Source organism: Lasiosphaeria miniovina (assembly GCF_030549165.1).
Source record: "Lasiosphaeria miniovina strain SMH2392-1A chromosome Unknown B0T26scaffold_6, whole genome shotgun sequence".
NCBI lineage: Eukaryota > Fungi > Ascomycota > Sordariomycetes > Sordariales > Lasiosphaeriaceae > Lasiosphaeria > Lasiosphaeria miniovina.
Genome location: NW_026848225.1, coordinates 448,693 through 463,033, shown reverse-complemented (window position 1 = coordinate 463,033; position 14,341 = coordinate 448,693). Strand labels below are relative to the sequence as shown.

The following is a 14,341-nucleotide window of genomic DNA, read 5'->3' as shown; positions in this document are numbered from 1 at the left end:
AACGCCCATCCAAATGCTATGTGTGAAAAAAGAAAATGGAGAGAAAAGGACAAACTAAAGGGAAAATAAACTCCCCTCCCCAACGGTTCTCCTCCCACACACCTTTCTATGGGCACAGAATTCTATCCAGTGTCGTCACTCTGATATCGTCTCATCTCGTCTCGTCTCGTCAGACGAGGAGGCAACGCAACGCCGCCAAAACGCCTTTTTGCTCTCGCTGCAGCGAGCGAAAAATAAATAAGAATAAAACCCGTGGAGATGCCATCTTCCTTTCTTATACAAGAATTGTTCTTCTCTCCCACTATCATCGTTCGTCCTCCGCGCTGCCCGTGCGATGATAACAAAAAACAGTTATCATGCTTCCACACGTGTCGGGGGGTAAGCTCATTATGTAGTTATTCCAATCGGGTTTCAGAGAGGAATCCCATTCCTCCATCTTTTTTACCTTGTCCCAGAGGCAGTTTTACAAAAATCCAAGTCTCGGTGTGTCCAGATTTCGATTATAGTGTTCGTGTTTTAAGTGTGCTGTTTCCATTTGGGTGCTGTTTCCATTTGGGTGCTGTCCGGCGCTGGGATTGATGAATGAATGGATGGGTATCTAGTTGGGCAGGAGGGGTGTTGAGAGGTATAGGCGTAGGTAAGATATCCAGGTCCGGGGAATGGTATACGAGACGTATAAACAGGGGGAGCCAAAGCGGAATATGTCGTGAGTGAGATCGTTCATGTGAAGCCGATACTCTCTCGGTTATCATCAATGACTCGGCCGTATCTGTTGTGGGGTCAGTCGGCTTCACCACCCGATGCCTGAAGAGAAGAGTGAATGGGTAATACATACTCCAACAGCAGGCGGAAAAACCACACCTCCATGTCCTCGCGTCGGACGACTTTGTTGGCCCAGTCGCGGCTCTGGATGGCGACGCGCTCGGCCTCCTTCTTACCTAGGGTGCTGTCGGTGAAGTAGCGCACAGCCTCGAGCCAGTCGTCGCCCTGCGGGCTCATGGGGATGTAGTGGGCCCAGGGGCGCAGCAACTCGGCGTGCCACTCGCGGAAGATGGCAAACTTGTAGACGAGGCTACGGCTGCGCAGCAGGCCGTAGAAGCGGCCCGAGAAGGCGTTGCCGTCGAGGTCGAGGACGTACTTGTACTGGTATGGCACCTCCTGGTCGATGCGGTCCTCGAGCCCGAAAAAGTCCTTTTGGGCGTCGCAGTCGCCCTGGTCGCACTGGCCAATGTGCGAGAAGTGCACGTCCATGACCTGCTTGTACTCGCCGCGCGGCACCTCCTTGACGGCCCACCGCTGGCTGGTCTCGGAGCCTTCGTTGGTCAGGACCTTGGCCTGGTCGCCCGCATTGAGCTTCCTGACGACGCGCTGCCGGTGCTGCCGACGCCAGCCGCCGTTGCGGCTGTAGCCGCCCGTCGTCGAGCCGCGCCAGAACAGCTGGTCTTTCTTGTTGGCCCAAGCCGGATCCTTGCCCTCTTTGTATTCCACCCTGTCGGCCCAGTACCAGGGCGAGGGGTAGATGATGTCATTGTATGACGAGATCTTGGACTGGGAAAAGATGGGGAACAGGTCATGCACAACGCTGTAGGCATTGGGGCGGTCAAAGAATCCAAAGGTCTCGCTCAGGGACGGCGTCAGACAAATGTCGGACATTGCCGTGGCGTTGTAGACGAAACCCAGCTCGCTCAGGCCGTACTTGCTCACGTCGTCGACTCGGTCGGCGTCGTCAAGCACGCGGGCGGGGCTGTCTGGCGGGCACGAGGAGCGTGAGTGCGTCCAGGTGGGCTGGTGGGCGAACTCGTTAAAGCGGGTGAGCTTGGTCTCGTCGAAGCGGAGGCCGTCGTTGAGGCCTTCGGGGCTCTTGGTGAACTCGTTCCTCAAGCGGCGCATAGAGCTGGCAGCAGGTATGTTGACGGTGCGGGCTATGTTGACCAGCCTCGACATGTCGTCGTGGGGGACGACAACGCGGGGTTCGTCATTGCAGTTGAAGGCTAGGTCCATGTCGGGCAGGAACTGGAGAAAGGGCTCAATCATGCCGCGGGTGGCATCCTGCTGCCATTCCAAGCCGCCGGCGATGTGGGAGACGTTGGCGCCGCGGATAGCTACGCCCATGACAGCGTTGGGAAAGCCGAGCACCTCCTTGGCTCGGGCGCGGATGGTGGCAGGCTTGAGCCCCCAGAAGGGCGTCAAGAGGTCGGCAATAGTGTCAAACTCGTCGACTAGTTGCACATTCTTGCTCTTGGCGAAGGCCCACCACTTGTCGAAGTTGGGAGGCGGGGGCAGGCCGTAGCGGCGGCGGTACTCGGCCACGGCCTGGCTAAGAGTGCGCGACTGACGCGCCTTGACTGCCTCGAAATCGCGCTCGGCATTGTTGATCAGGTGCCATATCGGGTGGGAGCTCGCCGGGGCTGGCTTGGGCCGCGGGTTGGGATTGCGGTTGGCACTCAAGGGTGTGGCATGCGGGCCGCCCAAGTTGTGTGTGGACCGGGACCGGGAGAAGGAGTATAGACAGACGGCGAAAAACAGCAGCGCGGTAACGCCGACGAGATGGCGTGACCGCATCCTGGAGGGGGAAAGAAAATACGTAGGTAGGTATTGGTAATAAATAGGAGGCGCCTCGCACCTTGGCCTCGTAGTCGTCACGCAGCGCGGCCCGACCTCGCCGTGGTCGATTGGCGCACGAGGCTGCTCTGGAGGCAAGCAAGGCTGTACGGATATATATCAGGATTATTATGGCCGCCCTCCTTTTAGCCGTGTCTTGCGATGCCGCAGGCCGTGTGCTGCTGCTGTTGTCGCTATCGCCGCTATTGCTGTTGTGGTCGTTCGGCGTGGGCGCTCTGCTGCTCGTCGTGTTCCTGCTGCCAACGAGCCGTCGGATGGCATTGGAGCGAAAAAGAATGCGAGATCTGAAATCCTTTTACCGTGCCTGGTCGGGTCGAGGGGGGGCGGGTCGAATGCGCCAGGAGGAGCCTATTGTCACCGTCCAAGACGTGCGAGTTCCAGTTTAGCTTGGATGCGACTTGGCGACTGCTAGTTCTAGGCCCAAAATGCGGCATGCGCCGCAACAACAGACTGGGCCATTGAAGAAAAGGCGGGATAGGGGATTGAGCTCCGTGTGTAAGTGGCTTGCCTGTCGCATGCTGCATGTACTATACTGCAGTGATACACCCCTGTAATCTACCGGCCACCTTATCTCTGCGGGCCCAGGCCGTTGTCAGGGTATTCTGGAGGTACCAGTACAAAACACATCTGACGAGAGAAGACTTGGCCAGGGCTTTACTTTTGCAAAGAACCTTAACCCTATTTACAAGCTACACCTTCTCCTCGTAAACTCGAGAAAATAAAGCACCATAAAATATGGCGTTGACTTGGGTCAATGGTGACGGGCCGCCGATATCATTTATACAAAACCACGCATCACCTTTAAGTGTGAGGCCTTGGGGATGCAGGGGCTACGACAGGCGGCTGCATCCGTTGAGGACATGCACATATGTACAGAGGACCTTCGGTAGGAACGGGACGGATTGTATGTATAATTTACCGATGATATACCTCATAGTGAGGGCACTCCCCACTTCGGATAATCGTAACCAGCTCAATAAAATTAGGGAAAGAGCAAACCACTTGGATTTAGGATTACATCCACTGCGTCGGCGGTACGGAGAACTCCGTCTCCGTCCCCCTCGCGATCTTGTAAATGACAAACAGAATTACCTTCCTTCACCCCCACGGCCTCGCCCGCGACCCGAAAGTAATCTAATTATCGATAGTCAAGAGAACGGTAATATACTTCACATTAGCTACTCTACGATTAGCTTTGAAATTCAGAGGCAGAGGTTAACTGATCACTTCAGGGCGCGATATCTGCAACGTATTGAGACACAAAATGTATTCCCTTTGATGCCCATTTCAAATCAAAATGGTATCAGCCCTCACGCCATCAACGCCACAAGTATTCAGTATGCCATACTCGTCATATTTTCATCATTTTCTGCCCCTTTCGACCCAAAGTCTAGTCTAGTAGAAGAACCCAATAATCTTGCCAGAGACGTGCTTGCGGCGGGCCTCCTCCTGGTCCATAATTCCGGCCGAGGTGGTGAGGATGATATAGCCGAACTGACGGGCAGGGAGAAGCTTGACAACCCACTTCTCGAGCTCGCCAAGACGGACGTTGTAGCGGGGGGAAATGACACCGCACTTGTTAAGGCTAAGGCACAAAGAGTTAGCTCTGGTTGACGAGTATATCAGGGGCAAGAAGCACTCACCGGCCGTTGAGCTGGACAACGATCTTCCCGGAGCGGTGATCATCGACCTGCTCGAACTCGCCAATATATCCTGAACGCAAAACATCAGTATGTTGCAAGAATATAAACATTGGTCGTCATGTGTTAACTCCGAAAACGTGTAAGATCCTCGCATGGTGTTTAATATATCGGCAACTTAAAGGACAGCAATCGTGGGGCGTTTTGAGACCACCGTCTAGTTATCATGCCGAATGTTTGAGGCAGGGAATTGGCTGGCTGCGAGGATCTTACACGACAGAGACAAGAGGGTATAGGGGCGACTCACCGTGGCGCTGCATAACCTCAAGGAACTTGACGATGACCTTGGAGCTGGGGCGGATCAGGACCTGGCGCTTGCCGGACTTCTCGGCGTTGTTGATGCTGTTGAGTGCATCGTGCAGAACGGAGGTGCGGACCATGGTTGCGGTTGAGTTGCGGAGAGATTCTCAAATCGTCAAAGGGGGGAGATGAGGTGTCTGTCAGATCGCTAACCGTCAGCCTTCCCGAGGCCAGATAAGCATGGAGAGTGCCCTCATTGACAAGTTCAAAGAGGGTTCAGCCTGCTCAGTTGCCGTTGAGGAGAAGCGTATCAGATACGGCGCGCAGCAGCCCTGTCGAGTGCCAGAGGACGCCCCTCTCCCGCCGCCATGTTTATAATGTTCGACGAAGCCCGCGAGTCCCAATCGCCTATGGGGATTTCTCAGTGCAGCTCAAGGGCTGCAGCCTGCGACATCTCTGATTGCTCTCCTCGGCCTTCGCGAAAGGCATTGCCTGATTGTCATATCATCGTTGAGCGTGTGATCAACATACCTCAATGTCGCGCCGCTGGTGCCGAATTTGGTGATTGAGGAATCGGAGAATGTTCAATTTCGGGGCTCGAGGAAAAGATAAATTCAACCCAGAGGCCATTGAGGAAGTCTGTGGTGGTCCGTGCCAATGAAAACCGGTGTGTGCAGCCCTAATCGCGAGCTCTATGGGTTGCGCTAGTGCTTATTAAGACTAGCGCACAGCCTGCCAGCAAAATTTAGCGGGGGTTATTTGTCCAACGCACAATTTGCCCGCTGTCGGTGTGTGAACTTCTTCCGAGGCCTTCATAGACAGAAAAAGGTATCACCCTACAACTCTTCGAGGATCGCTTCCGACACCTTACTTGAAATCACAACATCAAGATGGTAAGACCCTACCCCTCTTTTAAATGAAGCTGCACACAGTTTTTCTCCCATGATGCCTAGCCCGAGCTCGATACTCGCCGACGGGCGGTTGTATCTTTCGCCCCCCTTAGGCAACCGACGTAGTTGAGGACAACGGCGTCGCCCCCGAGCAACGCCTGTCGCCAGAGAACGAATTGGCTTGAGAGGAAGATGGCTCCGCTAATACGTGTTTGTCTCCGCAGTCGGACGTAGAAGAGAACAACGCCCCCGAGGAGGTCGAGGTTTCGGCCGATGCCGCCCCCAAGGGCCAGATGTCCGTTCTGGACGCCCTCAAGGGTGTCTTGAAGGTGGCTCTGATCAACGACGGTCTTGCCCGCGGTCTGCGCGAGGCGTCCAAGGCTCTGGATCGCCGCCAGGCGCATCTGTGCGTCCTTAACGAGGCTTGCGAGGAGGAGGCGTATAAGAAGCTTGTCATTGCCCTCTGCTCCGAGCACAAGATCCCCCTCATCAAGGTTCCCGATGGAAAGCAGCTCGGCGAGTGGGCTGGTCTCTGTGAGTACCTCTAAACTGGTTTTCGGCATGCAGGCTGCTTGCTAACAGGTTTTGTCAGGCGTCCTGGATCGCGAGGGTAACGCCCGCAAGGTCGTCAACTGCTCGTGCGTCGTGATTACGAACTGGGGCGAGTCGTCCAGCGAGAGAGATGTATGTTCTGGTCGCCTCCCCCCAACAATGTCGCGGACGAGACATGAGACTAACTTTTGTCCTTTAGATCCTCCTGGCGCACTTCAACGAGAACTAGGCGATCTACCGGCGACGGGGCGTTTCTGGGACGGTAATATCATTCAAGGAGTACGATGTTCCCCTTTCCGGTCTCGTGTCCAGGGCTGCTTCACATGTACAGACTCTAAGGCTGAGCATTCTTTTCGGGCATAGAGCATGAGGGCCCCAGATGTGGTCTACATAGGGAACGATCTGGAAAAAGTCAAGCAAAAAGAATAAACCTCGTTAAAGCGGGAACTGTGCGGTTGCTTGTTCGTGGTGTGAAAGTGCTTATTCTCTGTGCTCGACAACTATCAAATGGTAGCCGTGTACCGTCTTGGCCTCGCCGACCTGGCCGATGGGGAGCTTGAATGCGACCTCCTCGAAGGGGGCCTCGAGGGACCCCTTGGTCTTTTTGCCGAGCAGACCACCTAATCGAGGCGCAGAATGGGCAGATTGTATGAGTAACAAGCAAGCAGCAAGCGGTCTGGGCGGCCCAGGCCATGGTTTGAATATATATGAATTCGCGGTAAGTGTGGTGGTGTGTATGTCTCTCTTACCTTGGCGAGCCTTGTCTTCCGAGTACTCCCGGGCCACGTCGGCAAAGCTCTCGCCGGCGTTGATCTTGGCCAGAGCCTCTTCCTTACGCGAGTGCTTGCCGCACAGGATGTGCCGCACCGTGATGGTCTGCGCGCCCTTGGCGGCGGCGGCGGTGTTGTTGTCGCCGCTCTTGTCGGTCTTCTTTGCGTCCTTACCGCCGCCGCCCTTGCCTTTGCTGTCCTTGCTGTCCTTGGCGCCCTTTCCTGGCTTCGCGGCCGCCGGCTGCTTCTTCGGGTCTTCCTTTTTCTTGGCCATTTTGGTTTTCGTAAGGGGATTGTTTTCTCTTCTTCTTCTTCTTCTTCTTCTTCTTCTTCTAAGGAATGAAGAAACCTCGATAGAATGGAACGTGTGATAGGGTCTTCTCTTGTCTGGCGGTTTTATCGCCTTTTATTCTCTCTCTCTCTCTGTCGACTTTGAAGCTTTTGAGCTTTCGAGGTGGCGTGGGGTGGGGGGATTGAAATGCCATCGGCCCAGACCCCGACCCCGTGCCATAAAATAAGCGGCCCGGACGGTTTGAACCCTAACCCTAACCCTTCCGCACATAGATGTCTATGTACCTTGCCTTTCAAATAGAACACAAATATTCGAGATGGATCCAAGGCCCATACTTAAAAGTTTAAATTAAAAAAAAACCCCCTTTTCCGAAATGAATCAAGATGAAGAAAAAATCTCCTAAGCCGAAAAGTCGCAACCACTTATATCACACAGAATAGGGGCAGAAGGGGTAAAAAGAAAAGCCAACACCAACTTCACCTCACAAAACATTAGAGCTCTCAGGTCCCATGGAACTACTTTTCAGACAGCCAACCGTCCACATAAATTGCACGAGAATTAAATATTTCCTCGCAATGATGTATTAAGAAGAGAGCTTGGAAACCAACAGTCAGTTAACCAAAGACAATAAACCACAGCAATGCATTGAGAGGGAAAAAACCTGGTCAACAAAGCAGGTAAGCAGATGATTCAACCAAAAACATCCTAATACTAGATCTTTAGGTACTACGCTAACATACACACAGACAGGTTGAAACAAAAGTTGCAACAAAAAAACTTCCAAGTATCAAAGAAACATTTACAAGTAACGATAACTTATCATATGACACCAGAGGCTTCTTCTCACCCCTCGCTTCCCTCGGCAATCCTCCGGGCCGAGTATTCCTTGTTCTGGTTAGTGTCGATGACGGCCCTCCTGCCGCCCGCGGCGGCGGCGGTGGCATTCTTTCCCTTTTTTTCCCCGTTCGCCTTGGCTAGGGCGTGTGCGGCGGCCGGGGGCAGCGTGAGCTTCATGGCGCTCTTCATCGTCTTGCTAGTTCCGGTCGCCGCAGCCGTCGCCTCCGCAGGCGCAGGCGCAGTAGCAGAAGTAGCCGACGGCGAGCGCTTGACCCCCCCTGGGCTTGCTCCGACCGTGGTCCCCCCTCCTACGCTGATGCTCGACCTGAACTCGCGGACGCGCTTCCACTGCTCGCGCTCCAGCCGGTCGGCTTCCTTCTGCACCTTCCACTGGAAGGCCATCTGCTCGCCCGTGGCCTGCCTGATCTTGTCCGCCTCGAGCTTCTCGTACAGGTGCCAGTCGTCGAGCTGCGACGGCGTGGGGATCCTGGCGAGTTCCGACATGGGAGGCTGGCCGTCGACGCGCGCCAGCGTCAGCTCAAGGCGGTATATCTCCGTGCTGAGGTCGAGCTTGTGGCGGTAGTTCGTGAGTTTCCACCTAGACACAGAAAGTAAAAGCAGCGTCTTGTCAATTACATCTCGTCACCCCACTCCAGCGTGGACTAGCCACCAAAAACTTACAAGCCATCATAGCGAACGCCGGCCGACGGGGCGTGGGGACTCCTCAGCTGGTACCCCCTCAAGATGCGAATCTGTCTTCCGACCTTCGTCATGAGCGAGACGTGCATGTCCTTCAGGGTTCCCTCAAAGGTGTATCTCAACTGGTTGCCTTCGAAGAGGTCCTCTTTTCCCGTCAGCAAGGGCAACGTTGAAAGGCCGTATTTTCCCGTCGTGACTTTTTGAGAATCACTGGCAACCAGACTATCGCGGTGCGCGCACGCGATGTTCAAGGCCCAGTACCCGGCTTCAAAGTTGAGATTGAGATTGCTCCCGAGGTGCGGCCTGGGGTTTGGGTCCGTCACCTTCCAGGCGCCGGGGGCTCCGGGGGCCGGGGCAACAAAGGCGACGCCCTCGAGGCGGCCAGTGGTGGCCAGGTCCGCGGTGCGGATCTCGTCCATCATGAAGTACTGGGCCTTGAAGCGGGCGCGCCAGGCGCGCAGCAGGCTGTCGGCGGCGGCCGAGTCGCTGAGGCACTTGGCCGACACGATGGTGCCGCGCTTGGCGCAGTCGACCAGCTCCGCCACCATCTTGTCCAGGCGCGCCAGCTTGATGGCCTCGAAGCCGATGGGCGACACGCCGCGCGCCTCCTCGGCCAGCGCGTTCTCGAGGAACATAGTCAGCCGGTCCGAGTCCGGGCCCGAGTGCCCCGCCTCCGAGAGCCACCGCCGCACCGAGTCCGACAGCTTCAGCAGCGACTCGGCGTCGAAGCTCACCTTTTGCAGGTCCGCTGAGCTGCCCGACGTGTGGGAGAAGGCCGAGTCCGATACCGAATATATGCCTGCAGAGTCGGCAAGTCAGCCAGCTGTGTGCCCTGCGGGCCGAAGAATGTAGGACTGGCTGGTCTATCTAGACTACGCCGACTTACTAGACAGGGGAGGGTGGCTGCGTACTACTAGCTCGGACCCAGAAGGTTGGCGCGACGTGCTCATAGACATGCTGCCGTCGTACCGCCCGCCCTGGGATATGAGATGAAGCTGGGCCACGCGGTCAGCGTCTTCACCAATGCGTCCCATCCCGGAACCGTCTGTGCCATGCGTTGTCTTTGGGTATGTACTTGCTTACATGGGACTCGCTGACGCTGTCGGCGCTCAGGTTCCTCCGCTGCATGCCGCCGTCCCAGTCGACGACGGCGTGGTCGGCTAGGGAGAAGGACGAGGTGAGGAGGCGGGCGTAGTGGTGGGGATGGCGGCGGCGGTGGTGGTGTGGGGAGAAGGCCCTCGCCACGCCCTTCAAGGCATGCGTAAACCACTTTTTGTGTTCATGGTTTGTTGGCGACCCTGGGCTGCGGTGGTGGAAGAGAGACATGGTTTTGGACTCGACAGACGGGAGGACAGGAGACAGAACAGAGAGTTTGCTAAAAACAAATATCGGATCGGGTACACCACACCGCGGTATATCAACTGCCAGGCACCAAGACCTTACCAGCAAGTCCAGGGGCGAGGTAGAGCCGGTATTCTGGGCTGCTGTCTCTCCTATTGCTAGAGACCGGTCCAGGGTTCCAGCCAGAAAGAATCCAGAAAGACTCGGATAAATGGACGGCACCGCTGTGCCATGCATCCATTGCAGCGCGGCGAGGAAGGCTTGTCGTGGCCGCGGCATGAAGACTGCAAGAAGAACCTTACGGCCCACAGTGGCACGAGCGTAAGGGCTGTGGAAGGTGCTGGGCAAGGTAGAAGGCAAGGCCCATCTTTAGCTCTGGGCTCTTACTAAGACAGAGCACAGTAATTAAGTTTGGAAATCCGGAGCAGAGGAGGACGTGGCCAAATATTTGACTTTGGTACCTTGCATTAACGAGTGCTTCTATCCAGAGCCAAGACAGCAAGGTTAGTTAGTCCTTGAGCAAGTAGTTGGCAGGCAGAAAGCATAAGGATATCATTTCCCCAGAACTAAAATCACCAATAGCAAGCACCATTCCCTAGATACTCCTTCGCCATCTACCGGTACCCATATATCCTCCCAAGATATCCGAATCATCAGCTCGCTCATGCTGCTTCCCTTCTTCTTTTCCTCTTGCTCACAAGCTAAACTGGCGAAAAGCCAACGCAGAAAGGCAAACATGGTGGGCGAGGAAGTGCAGCGCCCCCCTTCCCACTTTTGTAATTTCGTCCCGGACATGCCAACCATAAAGATGTTAAAGCAAAAGAAAGAAGTCAGTAACAGACGTTAGAGCAAGGTTCCAGAGAGAAGAAAGAGACAAGGAAAAGCAAGTTTTGCTTAGAGCACCAGCAACCCCTTTTGGTCTCCTTTTTTTTCCCTGCGTAAAGTATCGTAGCCAAGGCTGCCCAAACTCCAGGCCCAGCCTGGAGCGGCGGCTCCAGCACAAAAAAAGGGGAACTGACATCCGCATTATAAACTCAATCAGATCAAATCAGTACGACGCCAGGTCCTGCCACCGCCTAGTCTGAACAACGTCGAGCAAGTCTTGGCCCTTGGCCTCGAGGCGGGCGCGGAACCCGTCGCACCACATGAGCTCGAGACGGTTGTCGGCAAGGACGAGGTTGTCGTGGTGGAGGAGGAGGTCGCCGGCGGCAGCGACGGCAGCCGCCTGCTCGAAGAACTGGCGGGCAATGAACAGCGGGGCGACGAGCATGTCGGGCTGCACCGTGGCCGAGAGGGCAAAGTCGAGGCTGCGGCAGATATGCACGGCGAGCTCGCGCACCTCTTTGGCGCTGTAGCGCGCCGGGTTGACCTGCTGTAGGTGCGCCGGCAGCACCGGCATGGCTTGCGGCATCGGCCCGTCGACCACGGGCTCGAACATGGCCCAGTACAACCGCTCAATGCACGGGTAGAACAACACCAGCGCCATCCAGTAGTAGATGAACATGATGGCTGTCACGCCGTCTCGGAACCCGTACATGTCGCAAAACGGAATGTTGTCCACGATGACCGGAGGCGGTGGGGAAGACGACGAGGCTGCTGTTCCTCCTACTCCTCCTGTTGCTGCCACCGCCGCAGCCGCCGCAGCCGCCGCGTCCAACGGATCCTGCACCCAAAAGGCTCCTGGTTGGTGTGTGGCCGCCGTGTACCACTCGTCGAGCTGCCGCTCAATGTTGAGACAGTTGATTAACAGGTCTTGGGCCATCAACCGCCGCCCCATGGTCTGCTCCTGGGACAGAATGCGGTCCGACCGCGCCAGCACAGCGGGCAACGACACCAGAATGTCGAGGAGTCGGTCGAAGAAGGTCTTGGGGTGAAGCTCCCACGGCGTAGCCATCCATTCCGGGTTGGCGAGGAAAATCGGTGTTCGGTTCAGAAGAGCGGCACAGATCTGATCGGGAGAGTTAGAAAATGTGTCAAAACAGAAGCAAGGAGACCAAGAAAAGAGAAAGAAAAGGGAGAAGAATAGAGGAAAGAAAACTTGCAGCATTGTGCCGATAGACGCGGACAAAGAAGTGGTGGTTGGGAAACGAGCGGAAGCTGTCGGGGCCCAGCCGCCGCACGGTATTGTTCTGTATCGACGGGTCTCTCCACGGGGCTTGGTTGCTGGAGAAGACGGAGTGGTTGTGCTCATAGAGGAACAGGCATATGCTGTCTGCCGTTGCCGACATGGTGTCCGACTGGCTGTCCTCTTGGGGAGCAAGGTGCACCACGGCCTGCGATTTCAGCTGGAAGTCGTCTTGGCTCATGAAGGGCTGGACGTCGGGAGTCCGGTAGGCTGGGAGGTGGAGAAAGGAGAACTTGTTGCTGCTGGTGGTGATACTACTACTGCCGCCGCCACTGCCGCTTCCACCGCCTCCTTCGTCACCCTCTCCGTCGTCGTCGTCGTCGCCACTCCAGGCTCCAGCCGGCCCTCGCACTATCCCCTGCAGATTCGTGTGGACGGCGGCAATCTGGACTTGGTGCTGGCCCTTTCCACGGTTTAAGACTGAGACCAGGTCGTCCCAGGCTGGCTGCAGAGGCTCTGTGGAAGTGAGTTCCAGCCTATCTTCGTCGGCTCTCGACGACGACTTCCCCTTTTTTGATGACTTGACTACCCGAGGGGGGTGTGAGGAGCAGCGGCCGCCGTCCTCGATGGTTCCGATGATAAAGACAGTCTCCCGTTCATAGCTGCATTCTCGGCCCCTTTTGCGAGTTAGCATCACCCCGACAGCGTCGTCGTTGTGGCAAGAGAAAGTACTCACGAGTCCCGGCACTTTTTGCAGAGCGGTCGCTCGTTATCGCACTACGAGCAACGGCGAAGCCTCTAGGTCAGTCTTGCAAGTCGGAGAGGGGGGGTTTCCACGACAGAGTTTGTTGGAAGGAAGTACCTTGACCCTGCGGAGGCGGCAGGTATTACATCCTCGATATTTTCCTTTTACGCCCTTTTTGTAATTTGTGTTTTAGCTTGTAGCAGAAGACCGAGGCCAAGACAGAAGGACGGGGCGCTGTCACTTACCACCATGGTTGCCGTCAGCGTTAGGGCGATGGGGCATGACAGAGCAACTAACAAATAACTTCGGGCCGGGGGTTTGGGCTGGCGTGTTCCGACAGAGGTTTTATGGCAGTCTGGAGGAAGCCCACGGATCCGGTTCAACGGAGTAGGGCCTCCAAGTCAATCCCTATATCCCGCCCGGTGACTCGGGTTGGAAAGGCTGCAGGATAGGGCACGTCACCTAACATCCAGACGCAACACCACACGCACTCACACACGCTCTTGGACTCACACGCCAGTCTTACACCCTCACTCGCAGCCCCCCTGGATCACTAGAGTGCAATCCTCTTTGCAAGATATATTCAAAGTTGGCAAGCGTGCGCTGCGGAATTGCGTGTTGGGACCAGACCCATTACGGCTGGGACGTGGCAGATAGCGGAGCCCTCAGGCGAGCTACGACGGGGACGTGAGGGATCGCAGCAGCTTATGGGACGACAGTGACGAATTAATCACTAGTTGTGCGTAAAAGCTCTGCGGGCCATGCAGTAGAGCAGGCCGTGCAGTAGTGGTAGCCTCATGCCCGCGCTCCATGCAGCACGTCTTGGGTTGACCGAGCCCCGAGATACGCCGCCAGTCCAGTCCCAGGCCTACGACTGTCAGAGAAGAGAGGCTGCGATATCAAAACCTGTTTGCTTGATGAGGTGCGTGTGGGCTTGCAAATCCTGGGCTCGTCCTTGAAATCTCGGGTGCAGCAAGTCTGGGGTTGGATTCGACGCAGCGGCGTTGTCGGCTCGCCAATAAGGCCTTCCCATAGGATCAGAACCGGCTGGCTCCTCGAAAAAGAAGGTACTGCACAGTTCACAGTCGCACCGCCGGGGGCGCCGCAAGTGCGTAAGGCGTAAGGCGTAGGAGGAGAAGGGAGTTAGCGGGTCACTGACGTCCCACAGGGCCGTACGGGAGTCGTAGGGCTGCAGCGACTCCGTCAGGTTCGCAGGGGTGCGGTGCCAAGCTGGTAGGGCTGGAGTGCTTGGAAAGGGTAGAAAGGCCTCTCAGCAGGTCGGTCGCCAGAACTCAGCATCCTGGTTGGCCAGCCCCCGAAAGGGGCCGACAAGAGGGAGCAGGCGGCCCCAAATTAGTTCGGCGGAATAAAACCAAGCAGAAGCCAAGCTGTCCATCTTACCAAGCAGCATGTTGCAGGGTCCGTTTTTCGCACGCTGTCCAATGAAGAGGCCACACCGCACTTTGGACAGCTGCATCAATTTACGTCGGATTGAGGGAACACAGACACAGAATGCCAGGTCGCACAGACTAGGTAGCTAGCTCGCTGCATGGAAAGAGCTGGCGGCAGCCGAGGAACAATACGGAAC

General features: G+C 56.1%; 7 protein-coding genes across 7 annotated transcripts; 1 reads left to right on the top strand and 6 right to left on the bottom strand.

Moving 5' to 3' along the window:
* Window positions 1-649: 649 nt before the first annotated feature.
* B0T26DRAFT_393832 (uncharacterized protein) lies at window positions 650-2,783 on the bottom strand. Its single transcript, XM_060434771.1, has 2 exons — window positions 836-2,783; window positions 650-769 (listed from the first exon to the last, which is right to left on the bottom strand). The coding sequence occupies exons 1-2, from the start codon at window positions 2,560-2,562 to the stop codon at window positions 721-723; spliced, it is 1,776 nt and encodes a 591-aa protein (XP_060292397.1). The 5' UTR covers window positions 2,563-2,783; the 3' UTR covers window positions 650-720.
* A 1,234-nt stretch (window positions 2,784-4,017) lies between these two features.
* On the bottom strand, window positions 4,018-4,702 carry B0T26DRAFT_653161 (ribosomal protein S8; the record flags this gene model as incomplete). The annotated part of the gene is made up of 3 exons (XM_060438430.1): window positions 4,018-4,207; window positions 4,266-4,335; window positions 4,570-4,702. The coding sequence occupies 3 exons, from the start codon at window positions 4,700-4,702 to the stop codon at window positions 4,018-4,020; spliced, it is 393 nt and encodes a 130-aa protein (XP_060292396.1).
* Window positions 4,701-6,233, top strand: B0T26DRAFT_742669 (40S ribosomal protein S12; the record flags this gene model as incomplete). The annotated part of the gene is made up of 4 exons (XM_060444152.1): window positions 4,701-4,703; window positions 5,677-5,986; window positions 6,045-6,136; window positions 6,204-6,233. 4 exons carry the CDS (start codon window positions 4,701-4,703, stop codon window positions 6,231-6,233), a joined length of 435 nt encoding a protein of 144 aa, XP_060292395.1.
* A 263-nt stretch (window positions 6,234-6,496) lies between these two features.
* Window positions 6,497-6,985, bottom strand: B0T26DRAFT_618139 (uncharacterized protein; the record flags this gene model as incomplete). The annotated part of the gene is made up of 2 exons (XM_060436022.1): window positions 6,497-6,624; window positions 6,754-6,985. Coding segments are annotated over 2 exons (360 nt in total), but the record flags the coding sequence as incomplete, so codon positions are not given.
* A 1,230-nt stretch (window positions 6,986-8,215) lies between these two features.
* B0T26DRAFT_596663 (PUA-like domain-containing protein) lies at window positions 8,216-9,321 on the bottom strand (the record flags this gene model as incomplete). Its single annotated transcript, XM_060435621.1, has 2 exons — window positions 8,216-8,501; window positions 8,585-9,321. Coding segments are annotated over 2 exons (1,023 nt in total), but the record flags the coding sequence as incomplete, so codon positions are not given.
* A 107-nt stretch (window positions 9,322-9,428) lies between these two features.
* On the bottom strand, window positions 9,429-10,501 carry B0T26DRAFT_394031 (uncharacterized protein). The gene has a single exon (XM_060434773.1). It carries the CDS (start codon window positions 10,220-10,222, stop codon window positions 9,620-9,622), a length of 603 nt encoding a protein of 200 aa, XP_060292392.1. The 5' UTR covers window positions 10,223-10,501; the 3' UTR covers window positions 9,429-9,619.
* A 490-nt stretch (window positions 10,502-10,991) lies between these two features.
* Window positions 10,992-13,004, bottom strand: B0T26DRAFT_678555 (uncharacterized protein; the record flags this gene model as incomplete). The annotated part of the gene is made up of 4 exons (XM_060440242.1): window positions 10,992-11,891; window positions 12,010-12,685; window positions 12,745-12,785; window positions 12,999-13,004. The coding sequence occupies 4 exons, from the start codon at window positions 13,002-13,004 to the stop codon at window positions 10,992-10,994; spliced, it is 1,623 nt and encodes a 540-aa protein (XP_060292391.1).
* Between the last annotated feature and the right edge of the window lie 1,337 nt (window positions 13,005-14,341).

What these genes read in the sequence shown, in the direction of transcription:
- B0T26DRAFT_393832 (XM_060434771.1), bottom strand. Translation starts at nt 2,562, where the DNA reads ATGCGGTCACGCCATCTCGTCGGCGTTACCGCGCTGCTGTTTTTCGCC. An exon ending in TTTTTCCGCCTGCTGTTGGA is followed by an intron (nt 770 to 835) that starts GTATGTATTACC and finishes ACCCCACAACAG; the next exon opens with ATACGGCCGAGTCATTGATG.
- B0T26DRAFT_394031 (XM_060434773.1), bottom strand. Translation starts at nt 10,222, where the DNA reads ATGCCGCGGCCACGACAAGCCTTCCTCGCCGCGCTGCAATGGATGCAT.